General features: G+C 39.2%; 1 protein-coding gene across 2 annotated transcripts in view; it reads right to left on the bottom strand.

Moving 5' to 3' along the window:
• LOC121894983 (FERM domain-containing protein 5-like) overlaps window positions 1-16,041 on the bottom strand; it is an 83,629-nt gene extending 67,588 nt beyond the window's left edge. Inside the window, exon 1 of one of the 2 annotated variants that reach the window (XM_042407759.1) lies at window positions 15,466-16,041. In XM_042407759.1, coding sequence (XP_042263693.1) covers window positions 15,466-15,567 — 102 coding nt within the window. In that variant the 5' untranslated portion in view covers window positions 15,568-16,041. The remainder of the gene's footprint in view (window positions 1-15,465) is intronic. The other variant, XM_042407751.1, reaches the window with a different exon arrangement.
• Window positions 16,042-16,761: the final 720 nt, after the last annotated feature.

The following is a 16,761-nucleotide window of genomic DNA, read 5'->3' as shown; positions in this document are numbered from 1 at the left end:
AAATACTTGAAATAGTTGTATAAAAACAACTGCATGAATATCTTTCAGTTCACAATATATATGATACATACCAGTCGGATTTCAGAGCAAATCTTAACACCGAAACAGCTCTCATAAAACTAATCAATGACCTTCAAATCAACAGTAACTCACAGAGAATTTCCATTTTAGTATTGCTTGATCTCACTGCTGCCTTTGACACTGTTGATCATTCCATTTTAATTCAAAGGCTCACAGTTGTACATTTCACTTTCCTCTGGTGATCTCAGTCCTATTAACAAACTAATAAACTGTATTGATGATATTAATTACTGGAATTTCAGAAACTTTTTAAAGCTGAATACAAACAAGAATGAGATAATCAAAGTCTGAGACAGAAAATGCATTCACACTTGTCACCGCTGTCTCTGAAATACAGTGAGCAAGTCAGAAACCTTGGTATTATTTTGGATACTCATCTCAGTTTTGAAAATCACATTATGTCACAATATGAACAGCGTAATATCATTTGAAAATATATCAAATCTAGAGCCCGACCAATACTGGATTTCTAATGCCGATACTGATATTAGGGAGTAAAAAAAAATTCTGATATTGCCATATCAGCTGTCATTTTATAATGAATATATATATGATAAAAAACGTATGTTTATGTGTGTGTATATGCAGACACACATACACACACATACATACATATATATATATATATATATATATATACATACATATATATACACATATACATACATACATATCAGCCAACCGATATATAGGTCGGGCTCTAATCAAAACTCATATCTCAAAACTCAGAGCATTCATATCTCAAACTGACAATGAGAAACTGGTTCATGCATTCATCAAATCACTTCACTGGCTCCCGGTACAATACACAATCACCTTCAAAATCCTGCTAATATGCTATTAAGCACTTAATGGTTTGGTTCCTCAGTACATTTCTGACTTGCTCACTGATTATAACCTGATATATATATATATAAGCCTCTCAGGTCATCAGGCAGAGGTCTTCTGGCTGTACCCAGAATTAGTTCCAGGTCTGGTTATGGTGCCTTCAGTTACTGTCATCCTGATCTCTGGAACAAGCTGCCTGCTGACCTAAGGTCAGTCACAACTGTGTCCACATTCAAAAGTGAACTCAAAACTTTCCTATTCTCCCAGGCTTATGGCTTATTACTGTGTGTGTGTGTGTGTGTGTGTGTGTGTGTGTGTGTGTGTGTGTGTGTGTGTGTGTGTGTGTGTGTGTGTGCTTGTGTGCCCGTGTGTACCCATATGGCAGCACTTGTTTTTCGTACAGGTGGTTATATGTGCAGCTATGTGACAGGGCAGAGGTTTCTACTTGATAGTGTTGATGTTTTGGAGATTTTTAATTGCTGTGTGGTATGTTTATGTATGTTGGGTCTATGCTTCTTTGATTCAGTTTCTGCATTTTTACTCATGCTTATATTGTTATATTTATATTGCTTATAGTACCTACTCTCATGTTTATGCCTATATTCTTATATTTTGTCCTTCAATGTAAAGCACATTGAGTTTACTTGTAATGAAATGTGCTATATAAATAAAAATTTACATTGCCATTGCCATTGCCAAATAAAAACACTAATACTTGGTATTATTGTAATGTAGTTTCAACATGGACTCAGCTGCAGTACCAGGTTTTATTGCTTCCACTCCTAACTTTTAAACTAGCTCTCTGGATTCTGCAGGAAGCCCACATGACAGTGCAAACAGCCACACATTCCCAAGAGATGACAAACAAGGCAACCACAACATGAACACACACACCACAGACCGCAACACACAGACTAGACTGACCACACAGACAGAGGCATTCTGTATGCTGAACACACTGTGTAAACTTCATATTTACAATCTTTAAGAGCCTATAAAAGGCCACTTTGCTTTTCATATTTTTGCTGTATAGCACACCACTGATGTGTCATAACTATTAAAAGCACATGACAAAAACGTGTTTTTGCACTAGTGACAGATTCCTTCATTGCTATCAAATTATTTATTTTGCTACAACTCTGGAGAATAGTTTTGTGTCAAGCAGACATTACTGCACATACCCAGGCCTATGGTTCAGTGTTTGCTCTGCTCACATCACAAAAAAAAACATATCAAATCACAACATTGCAGAATCAGAATACTTACAAGAATCTAACTAACAATCTACTGTAACTGACACCTTTAAAAACTAAAAAAATATAGCACTGCATTGGAAGGTTTTGTAACATTAGTGCATTTGCATTTTGTCACTCTGCCGCAGAGTAATTAGTAGATAGTGTGTGTTACCCTTGTGAGAGTCCTGGAGTCATTAAAGTCATCTTTATGGTGTAATGTCTCTCTTGCTTTTTTCCATTTCCTCTTGTCCAATGTAAATGTCCGTTCACATGCGCACACACACACGCGCGCATTCACGCACACACACACACACTCACAGAGGATACTGTTGTCTGTAATGTGCCGAGCCAGCAGGCAGCCCAACAGGACGTCAGCATCCATGTGTAATTAAAGCTTTTTGCCTTTCCTTTACAAAACACCCAACTCATATCCCAGTGGGCACATGACACTAGCAACATTTTTGGTGCCATCTCTTTTTAATGCATGAATTTACACAAGTATTATACATGTGCAGAAGAAAAAAAAAATATGCAAGTGAACCGTGTCTTGAACACTGACACACAAAAACACCGTACACAGCGCACATGCAAACACACACGAGTAAAGATGAGACATGCACACACCAATAATTAAGAGCACCTCGGTGAAAACATCATTAGTATGGTGATTAAATATCAACCATTTGAGCCCGAAGGAAATGGGTCATGAATAACCAATGAGGCCGGAGTCTGAGCCAAAATCACAACAGAGTAATTTTCAAGTCCACTGTTGCCGACATTATTCTGCACAGAATCACTGCTGTGTGTGAACTCTTCCTCTCTTGTGACGTCCTCAACTGCAGAGCAAGCCTCTGCTTTCCCAAATAAGCCTTGACTTCCCCTTTCAAATTTGACATAAAAGAAGAGGAGAGAGAACAGAGGAAGAGGAGCAGCGGAGAACACTCCGGTGAGAACAAGAAACCAATCTCCTATTTCTGTAAAGTCTTAAAGATTTCCCTGCTGTGAAGCCTGTGCTTGGGTGAGAAGGATTTCTCTGTCTGTCTGATATCAACCAGTATTGAGAGGCTAATACACATTTATTCTTCTAATCTAGCTTCACTGCTGCTCTCTCAAGACCTGCTGAACCTTACTGCGTCTGGGCCAAATGTTGTGGCTGAAATAGTGACTGAATGTACTAACTGAGAGATTTGTGAAAAGACCAATCAATAAAATCAAAAGAATGTGTTAGGAAGAAACCGGAACATCCATCCATCCAGAGTTTTTCTTTTGAGCTTCCCCAGTCCAGTGGTAGTCATACAACCTAATCCCAGAGCTGCAACTGCTCCCATACATGCAGTGGGGTGATTTAGTTTGGCTGGTTACAGTCTGGCTGCTACTCAGTTCACCACATTAAACCATAATCTCCATGATTCCTCCCAAATATGACAAGAAAATTACTTAATTATGTTTCAGCTACAAAATTAAAACGAGCCATACAGGGGACTTACATTCACACTATGGGGCACGGAAAGTCTGCAACACTGATTGTTACCATTTTAATTAAAGTGATGAAGCTCAGCTTGACTCTGTGTGCCCTTGACCTACTCATCTGCAATCACATGTTCATTACTTTATGAGTTTGTTTGTTCTTGCGCACCCCAGTATTTCAGCAGCCTGCAGACAGACTCGTCTTCAGTTCCTCTCAACAGTGAACAGTTGTGCATGTTCGTTTCTCCCATTTTATCACTAAAAGCATCAAAGGCAACTGCAAAGACACGCCACCTCCCTGAGAGATGTAATTCATCACTGTGAAAAAGAGGCAGAGAATGAATATATTGCGCATTACTTTTTGGCTTCCATTTGTTTCCTTACTTTGGTGTGAGAGAAAAATAAAGTTGGTCTGGTTAAAGCAATGCTACAAGGAAGTGAGAGATGAGCATCTGGGCAGACTGTACAATATGTTTGTACATACAAGTGACTACTGTCAACTACTACTAGTGCAAATGACATGACAAACTACAATATAATGACTCCGTTGCATACTTACAGCCCTTTAAATGTATAACAATGGCTAGAATTCCTATAGCCTTCGGTGAAATGCCTTCAGCATCCTCACTGCTGTGTCACGTATAGTATGTCTTTGCTGTGTCGTCTACCGGTGTCAGGTTCAGTCAGGGCAAGCTCATTAATCTACTCGGCTGCAGTGCTACTGGCTGAGAGAGGAGAGGGACAAAGACAGGGAGAAGAAGGGGAGAAATGAAAGTGAAAAGGAACAAAGAGAGGATTTTGTGGAATTCAGGGTTCAGCCAGGAGACAAAAGACAAAAAGAGAAGAAGAATAAAAAAGATATCAAAGGGGAGAGATAGAGAGAGATGAAGATGGAGAAGTAATGAGAGAAATGAAAAGACAGTAGCAGTAAGCAGAATAAGCTTTGCTTTACTATAAACTCTGGCTACTTTGGATGCTGCTGTACAGCAAATCCACTGACATCACCATGAAGCAAGTGCTTTAAGCGTACTTGCAGGTTATCCTCATCATACACCTTGAGAAACATGTGCATCAGAGATAACCAGAATTAAATATTCACTCTTGCTATAAACACATTCTATAAAGCCAACAACTCCACAACCTCAATACAATACAAACCGTCTTCAACATCACGATTTCTGAATGAAAGCTTTTGACACAACACGGAGGCGCAAAGGCCTCCAAGCCTAAATAACTTCCATTCACTCCCATTCTGTAAATCCCAATGCAGATTAAGATGAATGAAGATTTTTAAGAATCTATAGTAAAACGGATGCAATTCATATTAGAACATATTCTATTCAGAAAAGGATATAATTTTCTCTCCCAAAGTCTTTTTAAAAAATGTGTTTCAATCATTTTTGGGAAGTGACTTGTGTAGACATGTAATATGCACAACAGTAATGCCTAAGGTCTTGATGAAAGTTATAGACCATCCTAAATGTATCTTTTGAGTATGAAATGCATTGATACATACAATTAATTATCAGGTTCAGTTGTAAATATGAATATTTTTATGGAAATGTCATTATTTTAAAATGACAGCCTTTAAGTTGCAAAGCTGGCTGTCGATTCAGATACAGAATATACAGTATGATAAGCTGTGGTCTGTCAATAGTCAAGGCTTCTGATTATACTATGAATAATACATTACTATGAGCTACACTAATTTAAAACTAATTGGAATTGGTATCAACTGAAAGTAATCCTCACTGATTGCTTATTACCATGAAATTGTCAATATAATGTAAGGTATTGGCTTCTATGAACTGAATTTAATGAATTTGGGTTTGGATGCAACATCAACTGTTAGATAAAATACTTTAGTCTGTTGGTTCAAAAATCCAATATGTACAGTACTACAGTGGTCTATCTGCAGACTACAATAATTAGTCGGTGGTGTGAGTAGAGACCCTGACATCACTGGAGTCGTAGATATTACTGTCATGGCCAACAGCCGAATGTCCTAATCTGAAAGCTCACCAAAGCCTTGAAGGCTTATCTCACTATTTCTCCACATTATGGATTAACATGTTATTAAGCAGGCCGCCTTCAAATCAGGAAGACATGTCTCTCGCAGATTTCAGCAGGGCAGCATATAGCTGGCAGCGAGGCTCTGTCTAAAGCACATCCTACTTTTATTCTATATTAAGCCTTTACCGGTTAGAAATAAATCTACTTAGGGGACCAGTATTCCCAGTATGTGGATTATTATGGGCAAAAAGATCTCCCTGAATCCCGTGCTTGTGAGCCTCAATGTTTGGATGTCAGGTCAAATGTATATTTATCTATCCAACGGCTCTATACTGAATGCTGTCCATGCAGAACCTTTATCGAGAGAGGCTGACAGAGCATGCATGCTCTGTTTTTAGCATCACTGTTCATACAGTTCAGGGTGCTACAATATGTGTGGCACCTTTGACTGTGTAGTGTGAGAAAAATACTATCAATACTAAGTGCTATTTTAAACATTTACTTCCTAAGCTGTGCACACACACTTGCAGGGAAATGACAGCTAGTTTTTTTTTTTGTTGTTGTTTTGTTTTATTTATTATTATTACTTACAACTAAGCCAAAGTAAACCACCAGACATAAATCTGTCAAAGAGGCAGAGCTACTTAAAGCAGTTCAGAAATGTGTTAATATGTTGATACCATTAACTCATGGTTTGGATGTCTAAAATTACAAACGGAGCACCTTTTTTAAAATAGTTTCCATTTAGCTCCTTTAGCTTACATCTGGGAGCTTCCCAATCCAAGCAGAATTCTGTTATCAGCTACTGAGCAGATCCACTGGAGCTAACACTGAGTGCCCTGATCAAAGACATTTTGACAGCAGTTGGTGAGTGAAGTGAGAGCATTCATGCATGTCTCAGCTGATCCAAGATTCAAACATGTGTGCAGGATGCACAGACCAATCGCAGGCTGGTTGGTATGGTGTATTAACTGCATAAGGTCTCATTTTGATTGTCACTTTATCTATATATTATTTATTTGCTTGACTGATCACACACTAAATCAATAAAATGCCATGAATATTGATAAGAGCCCAATGTGATGCCAATGTGATCTGATCATCAGTTACAAAACCCAAAGGTATCCAACATATAGAGATAAAAAAGAGACCACATATTCATTTGAAAAGCTGCAGCCAACATTTATTGGCGATTTACTTAAATTATTTATTGATCAACAAAATTGTCATCAATATATTAATAATCTAGTCATTTTAGCACAACATAAACCATTAATGAGTCACAGGCAGAGATACAATTGTCATGCCTTATAAAAAACCATTTCATTAGTCAAAATCCTCTCTGATCTAACGTATATCAAAGCCAAACAAGTGAGGGAGTGCATTGTAATACATCATGGATGAATGAAGGATTGCTGAAGTTCAGTGTATAAGGGTGCATTTATATACTTGCCAGCCTCAGTAAAGAACAATAAATCTACATTTTAACACTTCACTGTGTTAGTCTAAATGCTCCAGCACTCCCTGAGGTTTTCTCTGGACACATTTCAGTGACTAAAGCTATGGTCTGATTGAGGGGTAGGATGTTGCAAAATTTAGCCATTATCATTATTTTAGTGAGGAGGTGAAGGCAACACGGGCAGCAGAACAGGCCCTTGCATGTATGAAAACAATAAGTTACAACCGCTATTCCAATTTTAGCAGTGCACAAGAAGGAAACAATATGAGTACAGAGAGACCACTTAGGAGACAAGAGCAACCTATTTCAATAATGCATCCACAATGCAAAACAAGTGGAGCTCCTTCCAAGTTCTGCATTTGGCTTCAAAAGAACAGCCCTAATTTCATTAGTGGGCTATACAGGATCTGAGCCGGTGCCAGGTGACTGAGCCACTCACTCACAGTGATGAGGTATGTCTCTCTGGATCAATTCTATTCTGTCATTCATCTTACTTTCAGTCTCTGATATATATATATCTTTTGGTTCATGAAAGGAATATTAATTTAGAGCAAATGGCCCACAGCGTTTGGCTCTAAAGAATAATTCCCCAACTACTGGGTCTGGTACTTTCTCAAATGATGAGCTGTACACAGTATGTTATGTTGAGCTATGAGTGTTACGAGTTGTTTTTTTCTCAGGCTATGAATGAATGTGGATTTGAGTCACATAAAGAAGCTTGTATATTCCTATAATGAATTAATGTAATTTATTGTTTAGTAGAATTTTTGTTAATTTATTCATTAAATTTAAATAATTAATTGTGGGATGGTGTAGTGTTTACTCTATTCGTCTGTGTTATCTAATGAGATACTGCTGATTAACTAGACCGTAGCTGTTTAACCACAGTCCATGACTACACAATTCAAGGCCATCCAGGGTATAACTGCTGAACGAAACGTAGATCTAAATATTCTCTGTATTTACTAGGCTCTTTATTACAGTGATATTACTTTGAAAGTAAGGAATATGCACAAGAAACACACAGAGAAAAAATAACACAAGTTATTTTGAGAGGGAGGGATAAATATGGAGTAAACCCCAAAGCTCTAAATTTCAGTAAAAGTCTAATTTCATCTAAAACCTTTTCTCTTCCCTTGCCCTATAACATGGAGACACCTGCTGTCTTTCTCTTCTGCATACTGATTAGTCTACTGATTCCCCATTTGTTCGCTAGTGTTTTAGTATATCAACAGTGTACTCTGCTTTTGCCAGATAATCCATGTTACAAAGTTGTGGTTCCTGCCTGCTTATTGTTCATTCAACATGTCTGCTGATTCTCATGTGTTTATTTACCCGTTTATTGTTCCTGCTTGCCAGTTTTAAAAAGGTAACTACTGTTGGGTCATGGGGATGTGGAGACCATGAGAACTGTAATTGGAGAATTGGAGGTCACCATCTACACAGGACAGTAGTTTATCTGCTAGCCCTCTGCTTGTCTCCCCATCAATTAACCCTCTGCTTATGTTTTCTCCTACAAATTTCTAACGGCAGGGGAGATTACTGAGTGAAGACAATGAAGAGAACGAATCCAGGAATAGAAGAAATGTTTAATTCTTCTAACAGTCTGTCTGTGTAGGTGCAGGACCACACACACATAGACACAATGACCTCTGACCTCAAGGCATAAAAATGCCAGAAGAAAACACTGAACTGTGTTTTCTTTTCTTCTCAGATACAAACAGACTGCACAGGTGTGGAGTTCCCTGCATCCCACAAATGAACTGATGAACTCACTCTCTTCTATGGGTTTGTAAGATTTGTGGACAAGCCACATTCCTTCTGAGTGTCACTCTCTCTTCCTTTATTCTTTTCATTCACAAATTGTCTAAAACAGGGGTTCTCAACCTTTTGTAACTTAAGGCCCACTTCTGATTGTTAAAATATTTCCAAGGATCACCTTCCCGAATAAATGGGGGGAAAAAAGCATGACAAAAAACTGGGCTGTAAATATATGTTATGCCCCTGTCAGCTGTAATGACCAAAATAAATATTCTGCGTACCCTCAGTGAGATACTTGGGCTTGCTTCTGGGAAATAATAAAATCAAGTCATGGTGGGATGGGTGAGAGGCTGACATGCAGAGTAGTTGCTTTCATTTTGTTCCTTGCCTTTGATTTTGTGACAGTCACGATGGAAAACCCTGACTCACATAAATAGGTGGTGGTGAAAAGCAACAGAAATGTGTTTGCTCGTTTTGACAGAGAGGGATATTGACTGGCAGCCAGTATCCAGAATGAAGCAAGGTCAACTTGTGTGAGCTGAAGCTTCAGGCTGCTGATAGTTCCATCAGTTCATTTTCTAACACAGTGGATAGAGCCATGCTTCTGAAGCAGGACCCACAGAGAAAGCTAACAGTGGCAAAACACGTTTGTCTCTACCTAATGATTTGTCGTGATTGGTGCGACTGGATATTGAAACGTAACTCGTCATTGAAATTATACATTTTATTTTGACGTTTTGTATTTATGTGAATTCTTGAGCACATTTAGATATAAAATAACTAGCTTTGTAAATTACCAAAAAAAAAGAATGAACCATTTGGCAGTACCACTACCTCCGCAGCCCAATAGATGAAGCTCTGAGGCCCACCTGTGGGCTGGTCTAAAATAGTTAAATATGCTACTAAGTAAATACTATATATATGCATCTTGACTTGTCTAACCCATGTTAACTTTTACTGTGTTTCAGAACTATTTAATTAGTTTGATGTTCTGGGAAATTCAAACTCCGCTTCAAAATTTGTTAATTATAAGTCACACATATTAATGTATAGTGTATTATTTAGCAATGGTTTGATTGCTAGGATAATGCTTTCACGGGTTCATGATGTGTTGATGGCATTTATGACAGAAATGAGTGAGTATCCAATTGCAAGCGCATATTGAGATATTCGTTAGGAATAAAATTATCCCCCTTTTATTCAAAGACTAGTTTTCTCTTGTCACACAGAAATTAATTAGTAACCCAGGGCGTTCTCCCAAAAGAGCGCCAAGGATCCTATTTCTTCCAGGACACGCCTTCTAGACCATAAAAAGTTTTACAACTCTTTGTCTTTGTCTCTTAATTTTCTTATTAGCTTCTTTTTTTCTGTTTGCATGCTGACCATTGCTGCGGTGTCTTCTTTGTTTTCACTCAGCCTTACCAGCCATTACGGCTCGTGTTGTGTTTTGGGTGTTGTCTTTTTCATTTTCCCTGAGAGCTGAAAGCCCAGAAAGAGACTCTAAACTAACGGCACACCGTTTGCCATTTGAATATGTATTATTTTTGTAATCTCCTATTTTTAATCACATGCTTAAACTTTTAAAGACTTTTCCTAGAACTCAAGAAAACACACAACCCTACGGTGTGTTTATGAAGTGGCCACAGCCAGTCTGAGACCATCTCCAGTATTGAGTTCCCCCTCCAGAGAGGCACTGAACAGACCACTCCACTGAACCTGCAGCTGTAGCCTCAGCCCCCCCAAAGAGCACCACGTCTGCTTCACCCTGCTGCACTTCAGGGTGTTCGCCTCATCATAATCCTCCATCAAGAAACAGTAGGAACTAACCATCTTCCATGTGTTCTGTCTGAGAGTTGATGCAGAGCTAATTGTAAAATGATTTTTGTTATTATTGGTTTGAGTTAGTTACTTACCCCTCAGTGCACCTTTGACACGTTTTGACAAACCTCAATTTCTTTCATTCTGTCAGCAATAACTTGTTAATTTAATTTACCCGTTCATTCCTGCATTCATTCATTCATTTATTCTAGTTGTATATATGTATATATGCTTAGTGTTTTCCATTCATCTCTATCCCTTGTTATTTTAATAAATATCCAGATTTATCGCCAAGTTGTTGTATCTGTGTATTCCTTTATTACAGAAGATGCAGGTCACTGTATTCAGAACTTATGATTTTCAGATATAAGACTGATTTATTTGATTATGATTATTTTTCCTCTTAATTAATTAAATAATTAATTGATTAATTAATCAATAGAGGTGGTGTCCCTTATAATCATACCAACAAGTCCTCCAAATTAAACAACCACATAGGTCGTTTGTATCTGCACTCCAGATCAACCTATTGGAGTGTAACATGCTGCTCTCCAAAACTGTTACAAATCACTGTTAAAAAATAATGATGTTTTATGATGTGGCAATGCTGTGATTAAGGTCTGGTTAGGTTTAGGCACAAAAACCACTTGGTTGGGGTTAGGGAAAGATCATGATTTGTGTTAAAATGTTCACTTGAAACATCATTACTACTTCCTTTAAGTTAGGTGACTTCATTGTCATGGCAAGAGTAAACACCACATTACAATTTTTTCTTAAAAATGTCCCAACTCGCGATTGGAAACAAGAAGTGAACAGCGTTTGAAATGGGAAGGAAACAGCTAAGCAGTCTCCTGCAGCTAAGTCCTTTTGCCACTTTTTGCCTCTAAATCCATTGTTGAACTGTATATTGTTTACCGATTACCTTTTAGATATCTACAACAGGACTCCTGTCAAGTGGAAATACAGTTTAAACCTCAGTTTAAACCTGACCAACAAAAAATATAGTGTCTGTATTTGGGTACAAATATCTGTACCAGCTACCAAAATGGTTAACCGACCTAGCCAGTCATGCACCCTGCAGACACTTCTGTGCTCTGATTTGCTTAGTCCTGTGGTACGGAGGAAAAGAGGTCTTCAACCAAGTCCAATGTTCAGTTGGAAGATCCAAACTTTCCCTTGCAGACAGTAGCAAAGCCAGCTCTACATTTATTGCCAGGTCATGTCCAGTGGTGAGCAGCAGGAGGTGGCACTCTCTATCTTCAAATTCTGGCTTAAATATTTGCTTACAGGACTGGCTGACATCACCACCCGCATCAAATGGTTAAACACAGTTCTGATACTGTCTTGCTTCCCAAATCCTCTAGCACCTTCCATTTTTCCCCCAGAGCAGCCCACCATCTCCAAAGCACAGCACAGTCTAGATCACCTGCTAGCCCTCTGCTTGTTTCCTCACCAATTAACCCCCTGGCCTAGTGTCTGCCAGCAGGAACAGTGCTGTGCATCAGTCCTGGATTGAGGCTGTAAGAGATTGTAGTGACTTGTGGATGTGACAATAATGTGAATATCTCGAGGGGCTAAATGGTGTTGAAGGAACCAGAAAAATAAATGAGCATGTGTCTCCCCATTCTTCCAGGGTCATGATGTAATCAGCAACAATGTCATCAGTACAGGAGAGGGACAGGCATAAAGCATGGGTAGGGTGAATGGGTGGTGATAGTGAGATCTAAATTGGCTGGCCTATCAAACTGGTGGGCAGTCAAAATTACACGGGGTGTCCACAGTTTTAATAAATAATACTTGTTTGTTTCATCTTTTACTGGCTGCCCCGTGAACAATGAACTCCCTATGCCTCTCCATACTTTATTTCCATTTATGAAGGTCATATCTACCACTCTCCCCACATGATGTGATTTCACTGTAACAGCAGCAGTTCGAGGTGTAGGCTAATTGAGCTAAATGGAGAGTGTGACCGTTGTTGAGCCCCATGAGGGGCCTTTATTCTGGGCCACATCTCCAAGGTGTGCTGGAAAGGACAGCAGCCATCCGCTCTCATTTTCACTGTGCCAACAATGTTGTCATGCTCCAGTAAGGTCACTGTAATGTCCTTTAACCAGATGATAAAAAAAGTATGTTCAGTGATTATTTAGCTTCATTTTAGCTTCAGAGATGCTTTGTGTAGAACATAATTAACATAGCTCCCTAAATGTGTTCACACATAAATAAACGTTGATGTTGTTGTTGTAAACAATAGACGATTGATTAAGCCGATGATCCTATTTATGTTTCCATTTACACCATTTGTGCTTCATCAAGAGCCCCATAGTGTGAAATAATGGCATGTTTCATTATTTCCCATGAGAGAAATAATGAAATCTGCCAACACAGAGATAATCCCTTTCAATAGATTCTCCACTGAAAATTAAGGATTCTGTCCCTGCTGTGTGCTTTCAGTTGCTAAAATGGTGGGATCAGCATATCTTAACAGTCAAACACTTTGATTCAGGACTGGGTGAAGGAGCTGCTCAGAAGTCAAGGTGGAACAAGTGCTGGCTGTTGTTTGTTAAAAACAACTCATCAGAAAACATTAAAAGAACCATGTCTTCCCCAGACGAATCAGAAGGTAAGAACACAGTGTTTTGCTAATAAAAATGATTTGAAAAGAGATACTGGAACACTGAAACTGAAAGTAAAGACGGGAAGTTAGACATTTTCTGGCCAAAAAGTAACACAAACTTCAAAGGATATATAAGTGATTGAAAGCCAACAGGAAGGCTTAAAAGGCTCTAGCACAATCATCTGACAGCGTGACCCTTCATGTCACATTGAAAACACAATCTAATGTATAATATCTGATGGAAAAGCGATCATGTCTATCCCACTTGTTACAGACAGGATGCGGACAAGCATGGAAAAGACCCAAGGTTGATGTAAAATCACCATTTTATCTGTCCCCAGAGCACTGCCACTTTAAGTTGCTGGAAGTTGAAAGGCTTATTTTGCCTTTGCCGTCAGATCCTAGAAATGAGCAGGTGGTGATGGTCTTTGTGTGCTGTCATCCGTAATTCAGCAGCACCAAAATCCCTTCGAGTACATCAAAAGCAGCTCCAGCAACTCAAACGAACAGGTTAGATGATGCACACGTCAGACTTCTCAATGATGCAGCCACACAAAAGACATTACAGGGACATTCACACACGCACACTTGATTTACAAAGGAAGTAATACACATTAATCACTCGCTCTTACTCCTCCGCTCTCTCGCTTAGAAACACACAGTCTGTTTACTGACTGTGGTCATGTCTCGCCTTCATTCATGTCAATATAACAATTGATTTTTGAGACGGCTCAAGGAATAAAAAGAAATGCTTCAAACAAGTCTGCAAGGGACTGAATGAGTTAGTGAATGACTGATTCAATGTGCAGAATTAATTGGTATTACCAGAATGCATGGAAGCCTCTGCATAAAGCCATTAAAAGGAATAAAGGGCATTGATCTACACCAAGTAACCAAAAAGAAAAAAACACATTTACAATGCAAAAAATTCTACCTCACTCCATCTGATACAACGGCTCCACAATCTCAATAATGACCGTAAAGTACAATCAATGCTTCTTCTACACTGTGTCAACAACAAATAAAAAGCAACGATGGGCCGATATTACAGCTGAAACAACCACAAAACACAGTGAGAAAAGAGGAGGTAAGACTTAGTGGACCCCACAGCATTGGATCAAATAACCGAAATTACTTGAAAGCTACTTTGTTTTAAAGCTAAACACTTCCTACATTCAGCTTTAATAAATGCTTTCTGGAGTAGGAATGAAAAAATAGATGTTGTTTCCTCATACAGCACTACTTTGGCTGTCTTTGGTAATGCAACAGAGTTAGACCAGTGCAATAAATGGCAGAAATATTGTCATGTGTATGCACTGTATGTGTATATTCCGTCTTGCAGCAGTTATGTTGCATCCTCATAAAAAATCCTTATTTTATGAGTATATATCATTTTAGATTGGAAAAAAATGATGCATCCTTCACTAAAGTTGTGTCAGGTATGAAGGAATTTACAAACAAATGTAAACATTTTTGAGTTTAAGAGGTTATCTTGTGATATCAAACTGATACACCTTGGTCAAACTCAGGGTCAGTTTGAAGGGCAAAGAATCATGACACCTCCTTTATTAAGACAAATTATTGGGAGAAGGCAGACCTCTCTTTAGACTAATTATAATCTAAATAACATTTAACCTGTGATTAACAACCTATGAAGACTCTGCCTGTCTCATGCAACCAGAAGATCCAAAAATCCTCACTGAGCTGCACTGAAATCATTCAAGATCAGATTATCCAGATTAGTTTCATTATGCATTCAAATCACTGCATGCATGAAGCTGCTGAAATGGCAATTTATAGAGATTTGATTTTGCTTTTTTTTATTACCATTCCTTAGAAATGCATGCATGCGGTGCCAATTGACTATCTTGATTTTGCTGCGCAATGCACGCACCACATGCAGTCATGATGGGATGTCCACACAGGTAACGTCTCTGACGAAAGCAGCATCTGCAGCCCCAAGATAACAGCCCTCTGATCATAAACACACAACAACATCCAAATATACTGTGATGGAGTTTAGATAGATGACACTTCCTTTAATCTGAAGATAAATGTTACAGCTACCAGCAGCAGATTAAGGGAGACATGTTCGGGGAAATGTCATTTTTACCTGATCACCAAACCGTTACGTGTCAGTGGCAATCGCAAGGTGATATCAGAAACAGGAAATGTTGGTCCCCACTGACCTGAATCGTGCAGGTGTACTCCGAATCGTCCAGCAGTCTCACGGTGCAGTTGCATTCCCTGTCCAGACTCCTGATGCTGCTGCTCATCAGTCGGCTCAGCATCTTCTCGGTCGTCTACGTGCGGGACCAGGGAGACGGACACACACACAGCACATACATACAAGTTTATCTTCTGTCACGTTAACGACGTCCTTGTTCTTTGGTCCAACACCTGGTCAGCGGCAGCGACTGTGTGGAGCTGCGGCGGTGGTGCATCGTTTTGTCAGTGTGTGAGAGCTGACTGGCCGAGACACGCTGCGTTTCTTCAGTCAGTGAGGAGTGAAAATTGCGCTGCTGCTCCTGCTGCTGCTGCTGCTGTTGCTGCTCCTCTCTCTCTGGTCCGGTTAAACTGTCACCTCTCACCACACCTTCTCCCCCTGTCTCCTCGCAGTTGCCATGCCGCTCTCAATGCTGCTGGGCGGGCTGAGGCTGGTGAATGGCGAGTCCTCCAACCAACAGAGCAATGACTGAGATGCTGCCTTCACAGAGTAACGAGATGAGCCGAAATTCCGATAGGTTGTTATACGTCGTGACTACAGCCACATGGTCGGTAATAATAATAACACAGTGGGGCCTGTAGTTTCAGAAGTCAAACAACAGACAGCCTTATGTTGCTGCAGAAGTTGAGAAAGAACTGATTATTGACACTTATTATTGTTCTTTTAGAAAAAAAATATCCTGAGGCAACAATTGGCTTTTTGAACAAATGCAAAATTAGAAACAGGTAGGCCTACTAAAATCACATGTTAATATTACTTTAACTGATCAATACATAACATTTGATGTCATATAAATGGTCTTAAAAGGCAACATCTTATTGAAACAGGTTTATGGACTCTGTCACTCAAACGTCACACCTCATTGGCCAATCAGAAATCAGATTTTTTTCATTTACCATTTGCGCTCCTGCTTTAATCGCGATACTTCCGACAGAACATGAAGGCAGCAGCAGATTTTTAACACTCCTTCATTTCATTTTCCACAGATTAAACGGTTCCTGTCTCACTCACACGGTTAACACGGCTGCGCAATAATGTGCGGCCGAGTAAAGCAAGGAGAAACATTGTTACCATATGGCTACAGTTATTGTTATGCGTTTGGCTCATGTAAAATAGACACATTTGGTTGGATCATGGACAGGAATGCCTCTGCCAGATTTTGAAAGAACTGTGAAAGAACTATGTTTTCCAGCACCAGCCTACTTCACATTCATGCAATCACTCTACAGTGTTCTCAGCTTTTTTTTTCCTGAGAGCA

This window comes from Thunnus maccoyii, chromosome 1, assembly GCF_910596095.1.
Source record: "Thunnus maccoyii chromosome 1, fThuMac1.1, whole genome shotgun sequence".
NCBI classification, from domain to species: Eukaryota; Metazoa; Chordata; class Actinopteri; order Scombriformes; family Scombridae; genus Thunnus; species Thunnus maccoyii.
This window is presented reverse-complemented; position numbering and strand designations above follow the sequence as displayed.